This window comes from Oncorhynchus gorbuscha, linkage group LG16 (genome assembly GCF_021184085.1).
Source record: "Oncorhynchus gorbuscha isolate QuinsamMale2020 ecotype Even-year linkage group LG16, OgorEven_v1.0, whole genome shotgun sequence".
Classification (NCBI taxonomy): Eukaryota; Metazoa; Chordata; class Actinopteri; order Salmoniformes; family Salmonidae; genus Oncorhynchus; species Oncorhynchus gorbuscha.
In genome coordinates this window covers 93,632,940-93,656,727 of record NC_060188.1, presented here as the reverse complement: position 1 = coordinate 93,656,727, position 23,788 = coordinate 93,632,940, and the positions used below count along the sequence as shown (strand labels likewise).

Below are 23,788 nucleotides of genomic sequence, written 5' to 3'. Positions count from 1 at the left end.
GCTTAACATCCTTATCATTTATCGCCCTCCAGGTTCCCTCGGAGAGTTCATCAATGAGCTTGATGCCTTGATAAGCTCCTTTCCTGAGGACGGCTCACCTCTCCCAGTTCTGGGCGACTTTAACCTCCCCACGTCTACCTTTGACTCATTCCTCTCTGCCTCTTTCTTTCCACTCCTCTCCTCTTTTGACCTCACCCTCTCACCTTCCCCCCCTACTCACAAGGCAGGCAATACGCTCGACCTCATCTTTACTAGATGCTGTTCTTCCACTAACCTCATTGCAACTCCCCTCCAAGTCTCCGACCACTACCTTGTATCCTTTTCCCTCTCGCTCTCATCCAACACCTCCCACACTGCCCCTACTCGGATGGTATCGCGCCGTCCCAACCTTCGCTCTCTCTCCCCCGCTACTCTCTCCTCTTCCATCCTATCATCTCTTCCCTCTGCTCAAACCTTCTCCAACCTATCTCCTGATTCTGCCTCCTCAAGCCTCCTCTCCTCCCTCTCTGCATCCTTTGACTCTCTATGTCCCCTATCCTCCAGGCCGGCTCGGTCCTCCCCTCCCGCTCCGTGGCTCGATGACTCATTGCGAGCTCACAGAACAGGGCTCCGGGCAGCCGAGCGGAAATGGAGGAAAACTCGCCTCCCTGCGGACCTGGCATCCTTTCACTCCCTCCTCTCTACATTTTCCTCCTCTGTCTATGCTGCTAAAGCCACTTTCTACCACTCTAAATTCCAAGCATCTGCCTCTAACCCTAGGAAGCTCTTTGCCACCTTCTCCTCCCTCCTGAATCCTCCTCCCCCTCCCCCTCTCCTCCCTCTCTGCAGATGACTTCGTCAACCATTTTGAAAAGAAGGTCGACGACATCCGATCCTCGTTTGCTAAGTCAAACGACACCGCTGGTTCTGCTCACACTGCCCTACCCTGTGCTCTGACCTCTTTCTCCCCTCTCTCTCCAGATGAAATCTCGCGTCTTGTGACGGCCGGCCGCCCAACAACCTGCCCGCTTGACCCTATCCCCTCCTCTCTTCTCCAGACCATTTCCGGAGACCTTCTCCCTTACCTCACCTCGCTCATCAACTCATCCCTGACCGCTGGCTACGTCCCTTCCGTCTTCAAGAGAGCGAGAGTTGCACCCCTTCTGAAAAAACCTACACTCGATCCCTCCGATGTCAACAACTACAGACCAGTATCCCTTCTTTCTTTTCTCTCCAAAACTCTTGAACGTGCCGTCCTTGGCCAGCTCTCCCGCTATCTCTCTCTGAATGACCTTCTTGATCCAAATCAGTCAGGTTTCAAGACTAGTCATTCAACTGAGACTGCTCTCCTCTGTATCACGGAGGCGCTCCGCACTGCTAAAGCTAACTCTCTCTCCTCTGCTCTCATCCTTCTAGATCTATCGGCTGCCTTCGATACTGTGAACCATCAGATCCTCCTCTCCACCCTCTCCGAGTTGGGCATCTCCGGCGCAGCCCACGCTTGGATTGCGTCCTACCTGACAGGTCGCTCCTACCAGGTGGCGTGGCGAGAATCTGTCTCCTCACCACGCGCTCTCACCACTGGTGTCCCCCAGGGCTCTGTTCTAGGCCCTCTCCTATTCTCGCTATACACCAAGTCACTTGGCTCTGTCATAACCTCACATGGTCTCTCCTATCATTGCTATGCAGACGACACAAAATTAATCTTCTCCTTTCCCCCTTCTGATGACCAGGTGGCGAATCGCATCTCTGCATGTCTGGCAGACATATCAGTGTGGATGACGGATCACCACCTCAAGCTGAACCTCGGCAAGACGGAGCTGCTCTTCCTCCCGGGAAGGACTGCCCGTTCCATGATCTCGCCATCACGGTTGACAACTCCATTGTGTCCTCCTCCCAGAGCGCTAAGAACCTTGGCGTGATCCTGGACAACACCCTGTCGTTCTCAACTAACATCAAGGCGGTGGCCCGTTCCTGTAGGTTCATGCTCTACAACATCCGCAGAGTACGACCCTGCCTCACACAGGAAGCGGCGCAGGTCCTAATCCAGGCACTTGTCATCTCCCGTCTGGATTACTGCAACTCGCTGTTGGCAGGGCTCCCTGCCTGTGCCATTAAACCCCTACAACTCATCCAGAACGCCGCAGCCCGTCTGGTGTTCAACCTTCCCAAGTTCTCTCACGTCACCCCGCTCCTCCGCTCTCTCCACTGGCTTCCAGTTGAAGCTCGCATCCGCTACAAGACCATGGTGCTTGCCTACGGAGCTGTGAGGGGAACGGCACCTCAGTACCTCCAGGCTCTGATCAGGCCCTACACCCAAACAAGGGCACTGCGTTCATCCACCTCTGGCCTGCTCGCCTCCCTACCACTGAGGAAGTACAGCTCCCGCTCAGCCCAGTCAAAACTGTTCGCTGCTCTGGCCCCCCAATGGTGGAACAAACTCCCTCACGACGCCAGGACAGCGGAGTCAATCACCACCTTCCGGAGACACCTGAAACCCCACCTCTTTAAGGAATACCTAGGATAGGATAAGTAATCCCTCTCACCCCCCCCCTTTAAGATTTAGATGCACTATTGTAAAGTGACTGTTCCACTGGATGTCATAAGGTGAATGCACCAATTTGTAAGTCGCTCTGGATAAGAGCGTCTGCTAAATGACTTAAATGTAATGTAAAATGAATAGTTCAGTCTGTAAGGCTGGTCTGAATAGCTCAGTTAGTAAGGCTGGTCTGAATAGCTCAATCAGTAAGGCCGGTCTGAATGCTCACTTTAATTTCATACAGTAAGCATAATAGAATTCACATACTTTCCTACAGTTGCTCATTTTGATCAGCCTCATTCCACTATCCACGGTGTATTTTAGAATTCATGGTTGCTGAGCTGACAACATCAGCTACTAGGAACAGGCTTCAGGGTACCGGCTTCAGGGTACCGGCTTCAGGCTAGTGGCACCAGGCTTCGGGCTAGAGGCACCAGGCTTCAGGCTAGAGGCACCAGGCTTCAGGCTAGAGGCACCAGGCTTCAGGCTAGAGGCACCAGGCTTCAGGCTAGAGGCACCAGGCTTCAGGCTAGTGGCACCAGGCTTCAGGCTAGAGGCACCAGGCTTCAGGCTAGAGGCACCAGGCTTCAGGCTAGAGGCACCAGGCTTCAGGCACCAGGCTTCAGGCTAGAGGCACCAGGCTTCAGGCTAGAGGCACCAGGCTTCAGGCTAGAGGCACCAGGCTTCAGGCTAGAGGCACCAGGCTTCAGGCTAGTGGCACCAGGCTTCAGGCTAGAGGCACCAGGCTTCAGGCTAGAGGCACCAGGCTTCAGGCTAGAGGCACCAGGCTTCAGGCTAGAGGCACCAGGCTTCAGGCACCAGGCTTCAGGCTAGAGGCACCAGGCTTCAGGCACCAGGCTTCAGGCTAGAGGCACCAGGCTTCAGGCTAGAGGCACCAGGCTTCAGGCTAGAGGCACCAGGCTTCAGGCTAGAGGCACCAGGCTTCAGGCTAGAGGCACCAGGCTTCAGGCACCAGGCTTCAGGCTAGAGGCACTAGGCTTCAGGCACCAGGCTTCAGGCTATAGGCACCAGGCTTCAGGCTAGAGGCACCAGGCTTCAGGCTAGAGGCACCAGGCTTCAGGCACCAGGCTTCAGGCCACAGGCTGCAGGCTACAGGCTACAGACTACAGGCTACAGACTACAGGCTAAAGGCAACAGACTACAGACTACAGGCTACAGGATACAGACTACAGGATACAGACTACAGGCTACAGACTACAGGCTAGAGGCTACAGGTTAGAGGCTACAGATTAGAGGCTACAGACTACAGAGGGTACTCTTCATTACATTATGGTACTCTTCATTACGGTACTCTTCATTACGGTACTCTTCATTACATTACGGTACTCTTCATTACGGTACTCTTCATTACATTACGGTACTCTTCATTACAGTACTATTCATTACGGTACTCTTCATTACATTATGGTACTCTTCATTACAGTAGTCTTCATTACGGTACTCTTCATTACATTACGGTACTCTTCATTACGGTACTCTTCATTATGTTACGGTACTCTTCATTATGTTACGGTACTCTTCATTACGTTACGTTACTCTTCATTACGGTACTCTGCATTATGGTACTCTTCATTATGTTACGGTACTCTTCATTACAGTACTCTTCATTAAGTTACGGTACTCTTCATTACGGTACTCTTCATTACGGTACTCTTCATTACGGTACTCTTCATTACAGTACTCTTCATTACGGTACTCTTCATTACGGTACTCTTCATTACATTACGGTACTCTTCATTACGGTACTCTTCATTATGTTACGGTACTCTTCATTAAGTTACGGTACTCTTCATTACGTTACGGTACTCTTCATTACGGTACTCTTCATTAAGTTACGGTACTCTTCATTAAGTTACGGTACTCTTCATTACGGTACTCTTCATTAAGTTATGGTACTCTTCATTACGGTACTCTTCATTATGTTACGGTACTCTTCATTACGGTACTCTTCATTATGTTACGGTACTCTTCATTACGGTACTCTTCATTAAGTTACGGTACCCTTCATTACGGTACTCTTCATTAAGTTATGGTACTCTTTATTACGGTACTCTTCATTATGTTACGGTACACTTCATTACGGTACTCTTCATTATGTTACGGTACTCTTCATTAAGTTACGGTACTCTTCATTACGGTACTCTTCATTATGTTACGGTACTCTTCATTAAGTTATGGTACTCTTCATTACGGTACTCTTCATTATGTTACGGTACTCTTCATTACGGTACTCTTCATTATGTTACGGTACTCTTCATTAAGTTACGGTACTCTTCATTACGGTATTCTTCATTATGTTACGGTACTCTTCATTAAGGCATGTTACTCTTCAATATGTTACGGTACTCTTCATTGAGTTACGGTACTCTTCATTACAGTACCCTTCATTACAGTACTCTTCATTACAGTACAGTACTCTTCATTACAGTACTCTTCATTACATTACAGTACACTTCATTACAGTAGTCTTCATTACAGTACTCTTCATTACGGTACTCTTCATTACAGTACTCTTCATTAGATTATGGTACTCTTCATTACAGTACTCTTCATTACGGTACTCTTCATTACATTACAGTACTCTTCATTACAGTACTCTTCATTACATTACAGTACTCTTCATTACAGTAGTCTTCATTACAGTACTCTTCATTACGGTACTCTTCATTACGGTACTCTTCATTACAGTACTCTTCATTACGGTACTCTTCATTACATTACGGTACTCTTCATTACATTACGGTACTCTTCATTACGGTATGGTACTCTTCATTACATTACGGTACTCTTCATTACGGTACTCTTCATTACATTACGGTACTCTTCATTACAGTAGTCTTCATTACAGTACTCTTCATTACGGTACTCTTCATTACGGTACTCTTCATTACAGTACTCTTCATTACGGTACTCTTCATTACATTACGGTACTCTTCATTACATTACGGTACTCTTCATTACGGTATGGTACTCTTCATTACATTACGGTACTCTTCATTACGGTACTCTTCATTACATTACGGTACTCTTCATTACGATACTCTTCATTACGGTACTCTTCATTACATTACGGTACTCTTCATTACGGTACTCTTCATTACATTACGGTACTCTTCATTACGTTATGGTACTCTTCATTACATTACGGTACTCTTCATTACGGTAGTCTTCATTACGGTACTCTTCATTACATTACGGTACTCTTCATTACATTACGGTACTCTTCATTACGGTACTCTTCATTACATTACGGTACTCTTCATTACATTACGGTACTCTTCATTACGGTACTCTTCATTACATTACGGTACTCTTCATTACATTACGGTACTCTTCATTACGGTACTCTTCATTACATTACGGTACTCTTCATTACATTACGGTACTCTTCATTACGGTACTCTTCATTACATTACGGTACTCTTCATTACATTATGGTACTCTTCATTACGGTACTCTTCATTGCGGTACTCTTCATTACGTGTTGGTACTCTTCATTACGTGATGGTACTCTTCATTACATTACGGTACTCTTCGTTACGGTACTCTTCATTACATTATGGTACTCTTCATTACGGTACTCTTCATTACATTACAGTACTCTTCATTACGGTACTCTTCATTACATTACGGTACTCTTCATTACATTACGGTACTCTTCATTACGGTATGGTACTCTTCATTACATTACGGTACTCTTCATTACGGTACTCTTCATTACATTACGGTACTCTTCATTACGATACTCTTCATTACGGTACTCTTCATTACATTACGGTACTCTTCATTACGGTACTCTTCATTACATTACGGTACTCTTCATTACGTTATGGTACTCTTCATTACATTACGGTACTCTTCATTACGGTAGTCTTCATTACGGTACTCTTCATTACATTACGGTACTCTTCATTACATTACGGTACTCTTCATTACGGTACTCTTCATTACATTACGGTACTCTTCATTACATTACGGTACTCTTCATTACGGTACTCTTCATTACGGTACTCTTCATTACATTACGGTACTCTTCATTACATTACGGTACTCTTCATTACGGTACTCTTCATTACATTACGGTACTCTTCATTACATTACGGTACTCTTCATTACGGTACTCTTCATTACATTACGGTACTCTTCATTACATTATGGTACTCTTCATTACGGTACTCTTCATTGCGGTACTCTTCATTACGTGTTGGTACTCTTCATTACGTGATGGTACTCTTCATTACATTACGGTACTCTTCGTTACGGTACTCTTCATTACATTATGGTACTCTTCATTACGGTACTCTTCATTACATTACAGTACTCTTCATTACGGTACTCTTCATTACATTACGGTACTCTTCATTTCATTACGGTACTCTTCATTACATTACAGTACTCTTCATTACGGTACTCTTCATTACATTACGGTACTCTTCATTACATTATGGTACTCTTCATTACGGTACTCTTCATTACATTACGGTACTCTTCATTACGTTACGGTACTCTTCATTACGTTGCATAACATTTTTTCCTATCTCACAAATCTAATTTTTGGACGAGACTGACTTCATGACCAGAATTATCCTATTTCCATTTTATAGTCAATTTCGACAGTATAATAAATGTTTCTGACATATCTATGCCTTTTTCAAAACGAGAGGTTGCTGTTTTAGGGCAGGGAGGGTGGAGAATCGGTTTGCAGCCAGTCGCTTTCTCTTAGATTCATCCGTGTTAAACTGAGGTACTGGGCTGTTTAGAGATGGAGAGGAGAGGAAGGGGAGCTCTATAGTTGAATTAATGGGAGAGGATTAACCTCTGAGAGGAGGGGAAGGGTAGATCAACCAGTAGGACAGCCAATGAGACGTAATCTGGTATACATCAACCAGTAGGACAGCCAATGAGACGTAATCTGGTATACATCAACCAGTAGGACAGCCAATGAGACGTAATCTGGTATACATCAACCAGTAGGACAGCCAATGAGATGTAATCTGGTATACATCAACCAGTAGGACAGCCAATGAGATGTAATCTGGTATACATCAACCAGTAGGACAGCCAATGAGACGTAATCTGTAAAGTAAAGTGGATAATGACGCTGCTTTTACAGTACCTCAGTGATGGCTTGATGATAGCTCATTGATGCATCTCCTGCAGACAGACACGGACCACAGCACATGGGTTATAATTAGAGGTCGACCGATTATGATTTTTCAACGCCGATACCGATTATTGGAGAATTAAAAAAGCCGATTCGGATTAATCGGCTGACATTTATTGCTATTTTTGCAATAATGACAATTACAACAATATTGAATGAACAATGAACACTTTTGTTTTAACTTTATATAATACATAAATAAAATCAATTTAGTCTCAAATAAATAATGAAACATGTTCAATTTGGTTTAAATAGTGCAAAAACAAAGTGTTGTAGAAGAAAGTAAAATTGCAATATGTGCCATTAAACCCCTACAACTCATCCAGAACGCCGCAGCCCGTCTAGTGTTCAACCTTCCCAAGTTCTCTCACGTCACCCCGCTCCTCCGCTCTCTCCACTGGCTTCCAGTTGAAGCTCGCATCCGCTACAAGACCATGGTGCTTGCCTACGGAGCTGTGAGGGGAACGGCACCTCAGTACCTCCAGGCTCTGATCAGGCCCTACACCCAAATAAGGGCACTGCGTTCATCCACCTCTGGCTTGCTCGCCTCCCTACCACTGAGGAAGTACAGTTCCCGCTCAGCCCAGTCAAAACTGTTCGCTGCTCTGGCTCCCCAATGGTGGAACAAACTCCCTCACGACGCCAGGACAGCGGAGTCAATCACCACCTTCCGGAGACACCTGAAACCCCACCTCTTTAAGGAATACCTAGGATAGGATAAAGTAATCCTTCTCACCCCCCTTAAAATATTTAGATGCACTATTGTAAAGTGGCTGTTCCACTGGATGTCATAAGGTGAATGCACCAATTTGTAAGTCGCTCTGGATAAGAGCGTCTGCTAAATGACTTAAATGTAATGTAATGTAAATATGTCATGTAAAAAAGCATTACATTATGGCCGATTACATTGCATTACATTATGGCCGATTACATTGCATTACATTATGGCCGATTACATTACATTACATTATGGCCCATTACATTACATTACATTATGGCCGATTACTTGCTCAGAACATGAGAACATATGAAAGCTGTTGGTTCCTTTTAACACGAGTCTTCAATATTCACAGGTAAGAAGTTTTAGGTTGTAGTTATTATAGGACTATTTCTCTCTATACCATTTGTATTTCATATACCTTTGACTATTGGATGTTCTTATAGGCACTAGTATTGCCAGCCTAATCTCGGGAGTTGATAGGCTTGAAGTCATAAACAGCGCAAAGCTTGAAGCACAGTGGAGAGCTGCTGGCAAATGCAGTAAAGTTCTGTTTGAATGAATGCTTACGAGCCTGCTGCTGCCTACCACCGCTCAGTCAGACTGCCCTATCAAATATCAAATCATAGACTTAATTATAATGTAATAAACAAACAGAAATACGAGCCTTAGGTGATTAATATGGTCAAATCAGGAAACTATCATTTCAAAAACAAAACATTTATTCTTTCAGTGAAATACGGAACTGTTCCGTATTTTATCTAACGGGTGGCATCCATAAGTCTAAATATTCCTGTTACTTTGTACAACCTTCAATGTTATGTCATAATTATGTAAATTTCGGGCAAATTAATTACGGTTTTTGTTAGGAAGAAATGGTCTTCACACAGTTCGCAACGAGCCAGGCGGCCCAAACTGCTGCATATACCCTGACTCTGCTTGCACAGAACGCAAGAGAAGTGACACAATTTGCCCTGTTAATATTGCCTGCTAACACGCATTTCATTTAACTAAATATGCAGGTTTCAAAAAATATACTTCTGTGTATTGATTTTAAGAAAGGCGTTGATTTTTATGGTTTGGTACATTTCTGCATTGATTGTGGGTTTTTTTTCGCAAATGTGTTTTTGTTAAATCACCCCCCGTTTGGCGAAGTTGAAGTAGGCTGAGATTTGATGATAAATTAACATGCACCACATTGATTATATGCAACGCAGGACAAGCTAGTTAACATAGTAATATCATCAATCATGTGTAGTTAACTAGTGATTATGTGAAGATTGTTTTTTCATAAGATAAGTTTAATGCTAGCTAGCAACTTATCCTTGGCTCATTGCAGCCACGAGGTCCCTTTGTAGCGCTGCATTCGCGTAACAGGTGGTCAAGCCTGCCCAGAGGTCTCCTCGTGGATTGCAATGTAATCGGACATAATATAATGTAATGTAATCGGACATAATGTAATGTAATGTAATGCAATGTAATGTAATGTAATGTAATGTAATGCAATGTAATCGGGCCGTAATGTAATGTAATGCAATGTAATGTAATGTAATGGGCCATAATGTAATGTAATGTAATGTAATGTAATCGGACATAATGTAATGTAATGTAATGCAATGTAATCGGACATAATGTAATGTAATGTAATGTAATGTAATGTAATGTAATGTAATGGCCATAATGTAATGTAATGTAATGGGCCATAATGTAATGTAATGTAATGGGCCATAATGTAATGTAATGTAATGGGCCATAATGTAATGTAATGTAATCGGGCCATAATGTAATGTAATGTAATGTAATCGGGCCATAATGTCATGTAATGTAATCGGCCATAATCGGCCATAATGTAATGTAATGTAATGTAATGTAATGTAATGGGCCATAATGTAATGTAATGTAATGGGCCATAATGTAATGCAATGTAATCGGCCATAATGTAATGCAATGTAATGTAATGTAATGTAATGTAATCGGCCATAATGTAATGTAATGTAATCGGCCATAATGTAATGCAATGTAATCGGCCATAATGCAATGCAATGTAATCGGCCATAATGTAATGCAATGTAATCGGCCATAATGTAATCGGCCATAATGTAATGCAATGTAATGTAATATAATGTAATCGGCCATAATGTAATGTAATGTAATGTAATGGGCCATAATGTAATGCAAAGTAATTGGCCATAATGTAATGCAATGTAATCGGCCATAATGTAATGTAATATAATGTAATCGGCCATAATGTAATATAATGTAATCGGCCATAATGTAATGCAATGTAATCGGCCATAATGTAATGTAATATAATGTAATCGGCCATAATGTAATGTAATGTAATCGGCCATAATGTAATATAATGTAATCGGCCATAATGTAATGTAATATAATGTAATCGGCCATAATGTAATATAATGTAATCGGCCATAATGTAATGCAATGTAATCGGCCATAATGTAATGTAATATAATGTAATCGGCCATAATGTAATGTAATGTAATCGGCCATAATGTAATGTAATGTAATCGGCCACAATGTAATGTAATGTAATCGGCCATAATGTAATGTAATATAATGTAATCGGCCATAATGTAATGTAATGTAATCGGCCATAATGTAATGTAATATAATGTAATCGGCCATAATGTAATGTAATATAATGTAATCGGCCATAATGTAATGCAATGTAATCGGCCATAATGTAATATAATGTAATCGGCCATAATGTAATGTAATATAATGTAATCGGCCATAATGTAATGTAATGTAATCGGCCATAATGTAATGTAATGTAATCGGCCATAATGTAATGTAATATAATGTAATCGGCCATAATGTAATGTAATATAATGTAATCGGCCATAATGTAATGTAATGTAATCGGCCATAATGTAATGTAATATAATGTAATCGGCCATAATGTAATGCAATGTAATCGGCCATAATGTAATGCAATGTAATCGGCCATAATGTAATGCAATGTAATTGGCCATAATGTAATGCAATGTAATTGGCCATAATGTAATGCAATGTAATGTAATATAATGTAATCGGCCATAATGTAATGTAATGTAATGGGCCATAATGTAATGTAATGTAATGGGCCATAATGTAATACAATGTAATTGGCCATAATGTATCCCAATCAGAGGCAGCTGTTTATCGTTGTCTCTGATTGGGGATCCTACTCAGGTTGCCATTTTCCAGTTTGGTTTGTGGGTTATTGTCTATGTGATAGTTACATGTTTGCACTCAGTGTTGATAGCGGTCACGTTCGTCTTGTTATTTTGTTCGTTTGTTTAGTGTACTCTGTGTTCATTCGTCTTACATTAAAAGTATGTATTCTGCGCTTTGGTCTTCTCACTACGACGATCGTGACATTACCGATGGTTATGAAAACTTGAGCTCGTCTCTAATTAATCGGCCATGCCGATGACAGTAGTACAGCTAGACAAAGAGGAAGAAAATGACAATATCCCTTTGTAATGTCCATGAATGCGAAATACATGTAAAAACATCCACTGTTCAGGCAAGGTTTCCCAAACTTGGTCCTCGGGAACACCAAGGTGTGTTTAGTACCATAAAGTACCAAGGTGTGTTTAGTACCATAAAGTACCAAGGTGTGTTTAGTACCATAAAGTACCAAGGTGTGTTTAGTACCATAAAGTACCAAGGTGTGTTTAGTACCATAAAATACCAAGGTGTGTTTAGTACCATAAAGTACCAAGGTGTGTTTAGTACCATAAAGTACCAAGGTGTGTTTAGTACCATAAAGGTCCAAGGTGTGTTTAGTACCATAAAATACCAAGGTGTGTTTAGTACCATAATGTACCAAGGTGTGTTTAGTACCATAAAGTTCCAAGGTGTGTTTAGTACCATAATGTACCAAGGTGTGTTTAGTACCATGATGTACCAAGGTGTGTTTAGTACCATAATGTACCAAGGTATGTTTAGTACCATAAAGTACCAAGGTGTGTTTAGTACCATAATGTACCAAGGTGTGTTTAGTACCATAATGTACCAAGGTGTGTTTAGTACCATAACGTACCAAGGTGTGTTTAGTACCATAAAGTACCAAGGTGTGTTTAGTACCATAAAGTACCAAGGTGTGTTTAGTACCATAAAGTACCAAGGTGTGTTTAGTACCATAAAGTACCAAGGTGTGTTTAGTACCATAAAGTTCCAAGGTGTGTTTAGTACCATAAAATACCAAGGTGTGTTTAGTACCATAAAGTACCAAGGTGTGTTTAGTACCATAAAATACCAAGGTGTGTTTAGTACCATAATGTACCAAGGTGTGTTTAGTACCATAATGTACCAAGGTGTGTTTAGTACCATAACGTACCAAGGTGTGTTTAGTACCATAAAGTACCAAGGTGTGTTTAGTACCATAAAGTACCAAGGTGTGTTTAGTACCATAAAGTACCAAGGTGTGTTTAGTACCATAAAGTACCAAGGTGTGTTTAGTACCATAAAGTTCCAAGGTGTGTTTAGTACCATAAAATACCAAGGTGTGTTTAGTACCATAAAGTACCAAGGTGTGTTTAGTACCATAAAGTTCCAAGGTGTGTTTAGTACCATAAAATATCAAGGTGTGTTTAGTACCATAATGTACCAAGGTGTGTTTAGTACCATAAAGTTCCAAGGTGTGTTTAGTACCATAATGTACCAAGGTGTGTTTAGTACCATGATGTACCAAGGTGTGTTTAGTACCATAATGTCCCAAGGTGTGTTTAGTACCATAAAGTACCAAGGTGTGTTTAGTACCATAAAGTACCAAGGTGTGTTTAGTACCATAAAGTACCAAGGTGTGTTTAGTACCATAAAGTACCAAGGTGTGTTTAGTACCATAAAGTACCAAGGTGTGTTTAGTACCATAATGTACCAAGGTGTGTTTAGTACCATAATGTACCAAGGTGTGTTTAGTACCATAAAGTACCAAGGTGTGTTTAGTACCATAAAGTACCAAGGTGTGTTTAGTACCATAAAGTACCAAGGTGTGTTTAGTACCATAAAGTACCAAGGTGTGTTTAGTACCATAATGTACCAAGGTGTGTTTAGTACCATAATGTACCAAGGTATGTTTAGTACCATAAAGTACCAAGGTGTGTTTAGTACCATAATGTACCAAGGTGTGTTTAGTACCATAATGTACCAAGGTGTGTTTAGTACCATAACGTACCAAGGTGTGTTTAGTACCATAAAGTACCAAGGTGTGTTTAGTACCATAAAGTACCAAGGTGTGTTTAGTACCATAAAGTACCAAGGTGTGTTTAGTACCATAAAGTTCCAAGGTGTGTTTAGTACCATAAAATACCAAGGTGTGTTTAGTACCATAAAGTACCAAGGTGTGTTTAGTACCATAAAATACCAAGGTGTGTTTAGTACCATAATGTACCAAGGTGTGTTTAGTACCATAAAGTACCAAGGTGTGTTTAGTACCATAAAGTTCCAAGGTGTGTTTAGTACCATAAAATATCAAGGTGTGTTTAGTACCATAATGTACCAAGGTGTGTTTAGTACCATAAAGTTCCAAGGTGTGTTTAGTACCATAATGTACCAAGGTGTGTTTAGTACCATGATGTACCAAGGTGTGTTTAGTACCATAATGTCCCAAGGTGTGTTTAGTACCATAAAGTACCAAGGTGTGTTTAGTACCATAAAGTACCAAGGTGTGTTTAGTACCATAAAGTACCAAGGTGTGTTTAGTACCATAAAGTACCAAGGTGTGTTTAGTACCATAAAGTACCAAGGTGTGTTTAGTACCATAATGTACCAAGGTGTGTTTAGTACCATAATGTACCAAGGTGTGTTTAGTACCATAAAGTACCAAGGTGTGTTTAGTACCATAAAGTACCAAGGTGTGTTTAGTACCATAAAGTACCAAGGTGTGTTTAGTACCATAAAGTACCAAGGTGTGTTTAGTACCATAATGTACCACGGTGTGTTTAGTACCATAATGTACCAAGGTGTGTTTAGTACCATAATGTACCAAGGTGTGTTTAGTACCATAATGTACCAAGGTGTGTTTAGTACCATAAAGTACCAAGGTGTGTTTAGTACCATAAAGTACCAAGGTGTGTTTAGTACCATAATGTACCAAGGTGTGTTTAGTACCATAAAGTACCGAGGTGTGTTTAGTACCATAATGTACCGAGGTGTGTTTAGTACCATAAAGTACCAAGGTGTGTTTAGTACCATAATGTACCAAGGTGTGTTTAGTACCATAATGTACCAAGGTGTGTTTAGTACCATAATGTACCAAGGTGTGTTTAGTACCATAAAGTACCAATGTGTGTTTAGTACCATAAAGTACCAAGGTGTGTTTAGTACCATAATGTACCAAGGTGTGTTTAGTACCATAAAGTACCAAGGTGTGTTTAGTACCATAATGTACCAAGGTGTGTTTAGTACCATAAAGTACCAAGGTGTGTTTAGTACCATAAAGTACCAAGGTGTGTACTTAATTTTTTTCTGCCTTAACACTGCACAGCCGATTCTAACGAATTGCAAAAATCGCTGAAGTTGGAGACTTTTATCTCCCTCACCAACTTTAAACATCTGCTTATCCGAGCAGCTAACGATCGCTGCAGCTGTACATAGTCTATCGGTAAATAGCCCACCCAATTTACCTACCTCATCCCCATAATGTTTTTATTTATTTACTTTTCTGCTCTTTTGCACACCAATATCTCTACCTGTACATGACCATCTGATCATTTATCACTCCAGTGTTAATCTGCTAAATTGTAATTATTCGCCTACCTCCTCATGCCTTTTACACACAATGTATATAGACTCTTTTTTTTCTTTCATTCTACTGTGTTATTGACTTGTTTATTGTTTACTCCATGTGTAACTCTGTGTTGCTGTCTGTTCACACTGCTTTTCTTTATCTTGGCCAGGTCGCAGTTGTAGATGAGAACTTGTTCTCAACTAGCCTACCTGGTTAAATAAAGGTGAAATAAATAAATAAATAAAACATAATCAACTAATCATCAAGCTATGATTATTTCAATCAGCTGTGTAATGTTAGGGGGTGTAAAAAAAAAGTGCACTATTTTGGGGTCCCGAGGACCTAGTTTGGGAAATGCTGGGCTAGTGGTCACTAAAGCATGTTATTACTAGTGCAAATGTTATCTCTAGTGCTCATAGGGCCAAAAGTAGGCTAATGGAAAGAAAATGAATTTTAGTCAATATTTAGTCTTACGATTTTCCTTCCCTCACCACTGCACACTATTCTCCCATGTTCCTATTCTCCCATGTTCCTATTCTCCCAAGTTCCTATTCTCCCATGCTTCTATTCTCCCATGTTCCTATTCTCCCAAGTTCCTATTCTCCCAAGTTCCTATTCTCCCATGCTCCTATTCTCCCATGTTCCTATTCTCCCATGCTCCTATTCTCCCATGTTCCTATTCTCCCATGCTCCTATTCTCCCATGCTCCTATTCTCCCATGCTCCTATTCTCCCATGTTCCTATTCTCCCATGTTCCTATTCTCCCAAGTTCCTATTCTCCCATGCTCCTATTCTCCCATGTTCCTATTCTCCCATGCTCCTATTCTCCCATGCTCATATTCTCCCATGTTCCTATTCTCCCATGTTCCTATTCTCCCAAGTTCCTATTCTCCCATGCTTCTATTCTCCCATGTTCCTATTCTCCCAAGTTCCTATTCTCCCAAGTTCCTATTCTCCCATGCTCCTATTCTCCCATGTTCCTATTCTCCCATGCTCCTATTCTCCCATGCTCCTATTCTCCCATGTTCCTATTCTCCCATGCTCCTATTCTCCCATGCTCCTATTCTCCCATGCTCCTATTCTCCCATGTTCCTATTCTCCCATGTTCCTATTCTCCCAAGTTCCTATTCTCCCATGCTCCTATTCTCCCATGTTCCTATTCTCCCATGCTCCTATTCTCCCATGCTCATATTCTCCCATGTCCCTATTCTCCCATGCTCCTATTCTCCCATGCTCCTATTCTCCCATGTTCCTATTCTCCCAAGTTCCTATTCTCCCAAGTTCCTATTCTCCCATGCTCCTATTCTCCCATGTTCCTATTCTCCCATGCTCCTATTCTCCCATGCTCCTATTCTCCCATGTTCCTATTCTCCCATGCTCCTATTCTCCCATGCTCCTATTCTCCCATGTTCCTATTCTCCCATGTTCCTATTCTCCCAAGTTCCTATTCTCCCATGCTCCTATTCTCCCATGTTCCTATTCTCCCATGCTCCTATTCTCCCATGCTCCTATTCTCCCATGCTCCTATTCTCCCATGTTCCTATTCTCCCATGCTCCTATTCTCCCATGTTCCTATTCTCCCATGTCCCTATTCTCCCATGTACCTATTCTCCCATGTTCCTATTCTCCCATGTCCCTATTCTCCCATGTTCCTATTCTCCCATGCTCCTATTCTCCCATGTTCCTATTCTCCCATGCTCCTATTCTCCCATGTTCCTATTCTCCCATGTCCCTATTCTCCCATGTACCTATTCTCCCATGTTCCTATTCTCCCATGCTCCTATTCTCCCATGCTCCTATTCTCCCATGCTCCTATTCTCCCATGTTCCTATTCTCCCATGTTCCTATTCTCCCATGTTCCTATTCTCCCATGTCCCTATTCTCCCATGTTCCTATTCTCCCATGCTCCCATGTTCCTATTCTCCCATGCTCCTATTCTCCCATGCTCCTATTCTCCCATGCTCCTATTCTCCCATGCTCCTATTCTCCCATGTTCCTATTCTCCCATGCTCCTATTCTCCCATGTCCCTATTCTCCCATGTTCCTATTCTCCCGTGTCCCTATTGTAGGTGTGTGCTTCTCACACTGTGTGTGTAGGTGTGTGCTTCTCACACTGTGTGTGTGTCGGTGTGTGCTTCTCACACTGTGTGTGTGTAGGTGTGTGCTTCTCACACTGTGTGTGTCGGTGTGTGCTTCTCACACTGTGTGTGTCGGTGTGTGCTTCTCACACTGTGTGTGTCGGTGTGTGCTTCTCACACTGTGTGTGTGTGTAGGTGTGTGCTTCTCACACTGTGTGTGTGTCGGTGTGTGCTTCTCACACTGTGTGTGTCGGTGTGTGCTTCTCACACTGTGTGTGTCGGTGTGTGCTTCTCACACTGTGTGTGTGTCGTTGTGTGCTTCTCACACTGTGTGTGTGTCGGTGTGTGCTTCTCACACTGTGTGTGTCGGTGTGTGCTTCTCACACTGTGTGTGCCCGTGTGTGTTTCAGGTGTACACAGCGTCGGGCCCCAATGGAACCACAGGGAAGACCTTTAAAGTTCACCTCCAGCTCTGGGATACGGCTGGACAGGAGAGGTACTGGAACTGCATCCTAATGCATTTAAATGTAGCTTATAAAATGTTACAAATGTGCCTATAATGCATTATAAAGGTAGGGTATTCCTACGACTACCCTATCTTACCTAAGCTTCGCTTAACATGAAATCATTGGTGAAACCACTGCTGCCATTCAGTTTTGTAGCTTGATGTTTTGTTCAGCTACTGTATATCTCAAGCTCTAGTTTTAGAAGAACCCGCAATACGCTTGATGAATGTAAAATGTGGTTTGCCAATGCAGATAGAAAGTGAAAAAAAATGTAGCGTTTGTGGGTCTTCTGGGTCATATCTTTTGATCGGTAATATTTCAAGCCGTTTTCTCGGAGGAAAAGTTGGCTACGTTGGGTTTTCAGTCCAACCCTCTTCCTGGAGATCTACTGTCCTGTAGGTTTTCAGTCTAACCCTCTTCCTGGAGATCTACTGTCCTGTAGGTTTTCAGTCCAACCCTAATTTAGCATATCTGATTCAGCTAGTTAAGATCTTTTTGAACAGCTAATTAGTAGAATATGGTGTGTTAAATTAGGGTTGGACTGAAAACACACAGGACAGTAGATCTCCAGGAAGAGGGTTGGGCAGCCCTGATATAGGGAATAGGGTTCCATATGGCTCTGGTCTAAAGTAGTGCACTATATAGGGAATAGGGTTCCATATGGCTCTGGTCTAAAGTAGTGCACTATATAGGGAATAGGGTTCCATAGGGCTCTGGTCTAAAGTAGTGCACTATATAGGGAATAGGGTTCCATATGGCTCTGGTCTAAAGTAGTGCACTATATAGGGAATAGGGTTCCATATGGCTCTGGTCTAAAGGAGTGCACTATATAGGGAATAGGTTTCCATAGGGCTCTGGTCTAAAGTAGTGCACTATATAGGGAATAGGGTTCCATATGGCTCTGGTCTAAAGTAGTGCACTATATAGGGAATAGGTTTCCATAGGGCTCTGGTCTAAAGTAGTGCACTGTATAGGGAATAGGGTTCCATATGGCTCTGGTCTAAAGTAGTACACTATATAGGGAATAGTGTGTCATTTGGAATGCATTCAAGAAGTGTTCTGCTATCAGAGACAATAAACACACTGGGAGGCAGCGGTTGATTCAAGGCTGCCAGTCCATTTATCAAGCTTTGACTCATAGTTTGATGACTCATCAGTATGTATTATGTAATGTTTATGTTACACACACACACACACACACACACACACACACACACACACACACACACACACACACACACACACACACACACACACACACACACACACACACACACACACACACACACACACACACACACACACACACACACACACACATCAACTCATTTCATTTCTGACCGGGCCTTCTCTCTGCCAGAATGAGATTTGCAATTCTCTAAATTCTCTAGATCATGACGAATTTGTGCCTTGAATCACTTTGCAGAGCTGGCAATCTTGGTAATGTATTAGACACTAAATTAATGAACTGTCACCATTGACAGAGATATAGTCAGTATACGTGACACGTGTGGGAATCGAAACCACAACTCTGATGTCGCCATCACTCAATCAAATAAATCAAATAGATTTATAAAGCCCTTCTTACATCAGCTGTACAGAAACCCATTGAACAGTCGCCATCACCATTCTCAAACCTTCTCTAAGCCAGTGCTGATTGGTGTCCCACGTTTCCCCAGCCCTGACTAACAAACCTGGTTAAAATAGTGGTATTTTAAACTGGAGACCAGGGTCACCATCCCGGTTCTAAATTGGAACGCCGTTGGTAAATATCTGTTGTTGTCTCTCACCCCCTCCCAGGTTCAGGAGTCTGACCACAGCATTCTTCAGAGATGCCATGGGCTTCCTGCTCATGTTTGACCTCACCAGCCAGCAGAGCTTTCTCAACGTCCGCAACTGGATGAGTATGTTGTGGTCTAGGTGCACGCACACACACACACGCACGCACGCACGCACGCACGCACGCACGCACGCACACACACACACACACACACACACACACACACACACACACACACACACACACACACACACACACACACACACACATACACATACACACACACACACAGAGGCTTGAGATAATATGTGCCATTTAGCAGACACATTTATCCAAGGCAATTTAGGGGTGGATACATTTTTCTTATGGGTGGCCCCAACGGAAATCGAACCCATGACCATTGGCCCCAGCTGAAATCAAACCCATGACCATTGGCCCCAGCTGAAATCAAACCCATGACCATTGGCCCCAGCGGAAATCAAACCCATGACCATTGGCCCCAGCGGAAATCAAACCCATGACCATTGGCCCCAGCTGAAATCAAACCCATGACCATTGGCCCCAGCTGAAATCAAACCCATGACCATTGGCCCCAGCGGAAATCAAACCCATGACCATTGGCCCCAGCTGAAATCAAACCCATGACCATTGGCTCTAGCAACTGAGCTGCACAAGATCACTTTACAAGACACATCTCTTCTAAACACCAGCATGCTTCAACCTGCATGGTACAGAACATGGCCAAGCCAGGGTTGGGGATTCAGTCAATTCGCTTATTCAATTGATTTTTTTTTTTAATACGTTTTCCCCCTGACCTTTATTTAACCAGTTAATAACAAATTCTTATTGACAATGATGTCCTGGTATTTGAAAGGAAGACAGTTTAATTAAGGAGGTATTGGAAGAGCAGACAGGTCCTTCAGTGGATCAATATCAATCAATACTGTAATCATCCTTAGAGCTCGGCCTGGAGGGAGGGCACCGGAAGTAGGCAAAGGTTAGTAGTAAACTGTTTTCGGGAGAAAGGAAAATGCAGACCTGAGTTAACGAGGCCCAGTCCAGATTTAGCGAGGCCCAGACCTAATTTAGCGAGACCCAGATCTAATTTAGCAGGGCCCAGTCCTGAGTTAGCGAGGCCCAGTCCTGAGTTAGCGAGGCCCAGTCCAGAGTTAGCAAGGCCCAGACCTGAGTTAGCGAGGTTAGCGAGGCCCAGTCCAGAGTTAGCGAGGCCCAGACCTGAGTTAGCGAGGTTAGCGAGGCCCAGTCCAGAGTTAACGAGTCCCATACTTGAGTAAGCGAGGCGCATACTTGAGTTAGCGAGGTTAGCGAGGCCTAGTCCAGCATTAGCGAGGCCCAGTCCAGCCTTAGCGAGGCCCAGTCCAGCATTAGCGAGGCCCAGTCCAGCCTTAGCGAGGCCCAGTCCAGTCTTAGCGAGGTTAGCGAGGCCTAGTCCTGCCTTAGCGAGGCCCAGTCCAGCATTAGCGAGGCCCGGTCCAGTGGTCCAAAACACTTGAAAAGAAGTGATCCTCACCCTGTATTACTCTGATACAATACTTTTATTAATTAGCCAACGTTTTGACAGCAAGCTGCCTTCATCAGGATGTCAGGGTAGTAGTATGCAGCTGTGGCATTCTGTATTCTAATCACACTGATGGAATGTAAACCAATCAGGGTTTAGGCCTGACCATCCAATCAGGGTTTAGGCCTGACCATCCAATCAGGGTTTAGGCCTGACCATCCAATCAGGGTTTAGGCCTGACCATCCAATCAGGATTTAGGCCTGACCATCCAATCAGGGTTTAGGCCTGACCATCCAATCAGGGTTTAGGCCTGACCATCCAATCAGGATTTAGGTCTGACCATCCAATCAGGGTTTAGGCCTGACCATCCAATCAGGGTTTAGGCCTGACCATCCAATCAGGGTTTAGGCCTGACCATCCAATCAGGGTTTAGGCCTGACCATCCAATCAGGATTTAGGTCTGACCATCCAATCAGGGTTTAGGCCTGACCATCCAATCAGGGTTTAGGCCTGACCATCCAATCAGGGTTTAGGCCTGACCATCCAATCAGGGTTTAGGCCTGACCATCCAATCAGGGTTTAGGCCTGGGCATAGCACTATTACAGCATCCACTTTAGTTGTTAATGATCTTATCAATGCTTTAGAGTCTAAAGTTTAGACACTAAAATGAAATGTTCTGCTTTGTTTGTTAGACCTGTCAAAAGGATTTTGATACCGTTGATCGTGTCATTTTATTGAACAAGTTGTCCTCGATAGGTCTGAGTTCTGACGCCTGTTCTTGGTTTCACGATTATCTTAGTGACAGAACTCAGGCCGTCGTGATTGATAGGGTTAAGTATGAATTTCTTGAAGTACATCAAGGTGTACCACAGGGATCCATTTTGGGACCTGCTCTCTTCACTATTTATATAAACCCCATTGGTCAATCTGTTAAAAAATCAGAAACTTAATCTATGATCTGACTGTTGCCCCGACTGTTGCCCCGACTGTTGCCCCGACTGTTGCCCCGACTGTTGATCTGACTGTTGATCTGACTGTTGATCTGACTGTTGATCTGACTGTTGCCCCGGCTGTTGCCCCGGCTGTTGATCTGACTGTTGATCTGACTGTTGATCTGACTGTTGATCTGACTGTTGCCCCGACTGTTGCCCTGGCTGTTGATCTGACTGTTGATCTGACTGTTGATCTGGCTGTTGATCTGACTGTTGATCTGGCTGTTGATCTGACTGTTGATCTGATTGTTGATCTGACTGTTGATCTGACTGTTGGTCTGACTGTTGATCTGATTGTTGATCTGACTGTGTCAAAACTACAGTCAGATTTTATAGCTATGCAGGAATCCCTTGCTGATATAAAATGTGTGCTTAATATGGGCTAAAACCAAATACATGTTGGTTTTAAACTCTCTAAATAATGATTCAGATGGACCACATGTTCACTCATTAGATGATTCAGATGGACCACATGTTCACTCATTAGATGATTCAGATGGACCACATGTTCACTCATTAGATGATGCAGATGGACCACATGTTCACTCATTAGATGATTCAGATGGACCACATGTTCACTCATTAGATGATTCAGATGGACCACATGTTCACTCATTAGATGATTCAGATGGACCACATGTTCACTCATTAGATGATTCTCCAATCGAACGTGTTCCACCTATAAGTACTTAGCCATTTGGATTGATATGGATTTGCTTCACATGTAATGAGTATGAGGGCCCACAGTGCTTCACATGTAATGAGTATGAGGGCCCACAGTGCTTCACATGTAATGAGTATGAGGGCCCACAGTGCTTCACATGTAATGAGTCTGAGGGCCCACAGCGCTTCACATGTAATGAGTATGAGGGCCCACAGTGCTTCACATGTAATGAGTATGAGGGCCCACAGTGCTTCACATGTAATGAGTATGAGGGCCCACAGTGCTTCACATGTAATGAGTATGAGGGCCCACAGTGCTTCACATGTAATGAGTATGAGGGCCCACAGTGCTTCACATGTAATGAGTATGAGGGCCCACAGTGCTTCACATGTAATGAGTGAGGGCCCACAGTGCTTCACATGTAATGAGTATGAGGGCCCACAGCGCTTCACATGTAATGAGTATGAGGGCCCACAGTGCTTCACATGTAATGAGTATGAGGGCCCACAGTGCTTCACATGTAATGAGTCTGAGGGCCCACAGTGCTTCACATGTAATGAGTATGAGGGCCCACAGCGCTTCACATGTAATGAGTATGAGGGCCCACAGTGCTTCACATGTAATGAGTATGAGGGCCCACAGTGCTTCACATGTAATGAGTATGAGGGCCCACAGTGCTTCACATGTAATGAGTATGAGGGCCCACAGTGCTTCACATGTAATGAGTATGAGGGCCCACAGCGCTTCACATGTAATGAGTATGAGGGCCCACAGTGCTTCACATGTAATGAGTGAGGGCCCACAGTGCTTCACATGTAATGAGTATGAGGGCCCACAGTGCTTCACATGTAATGAGTATGAGGGCCCACAGTGCTTCACATGTAACATGTAATGAGCCTGAGGGCCCACAGTGCTTCACATGTAATGAGTATGAGGGCCCACAGTGCTTCACATGTCTGAATGAGCTTCACATGTAAGGGGGCCCACAGTGCTACATGTAATGAGTATGAGGGCCCACAGCGCTTCACATGTAATGAGTATGAGGGCCCACAGTGCTTCACATGTAATGAGTATGAGGGCCCACAGT

At 43.0% G+C, this 23,788-nt stretch overlaps 1 protein-coding gene across 4 annotated transcripts in view; it reads left to right on the top strand.

The window, feature by feature from the left end:
• Nucleotides 1-23,788, top strand: part of LOC123999440 (ras-related protein Rab-27B-like) — a 109,288-nt gene that overhangs the window by 77,243 nt on the left and 8,257 nt on the right. For all 4 annotated transcript variants that reach the window (XM_046305252.1, XM_046305251.1, XM_046305253.1 and 1 more), the window contains 2 exons: nt 17,649-17,734; nt 19,545-19,648. In XM_046305252.1, the coding sequence (XP_046161208.1) occupies nt 17,649-17,734; nt 19,545-19,648 (190 nt within the window). The remainder of the gene's footprint in view (nt 1-17,648; nt 17,735-19,544; nt 19,649-23,788) is intronic.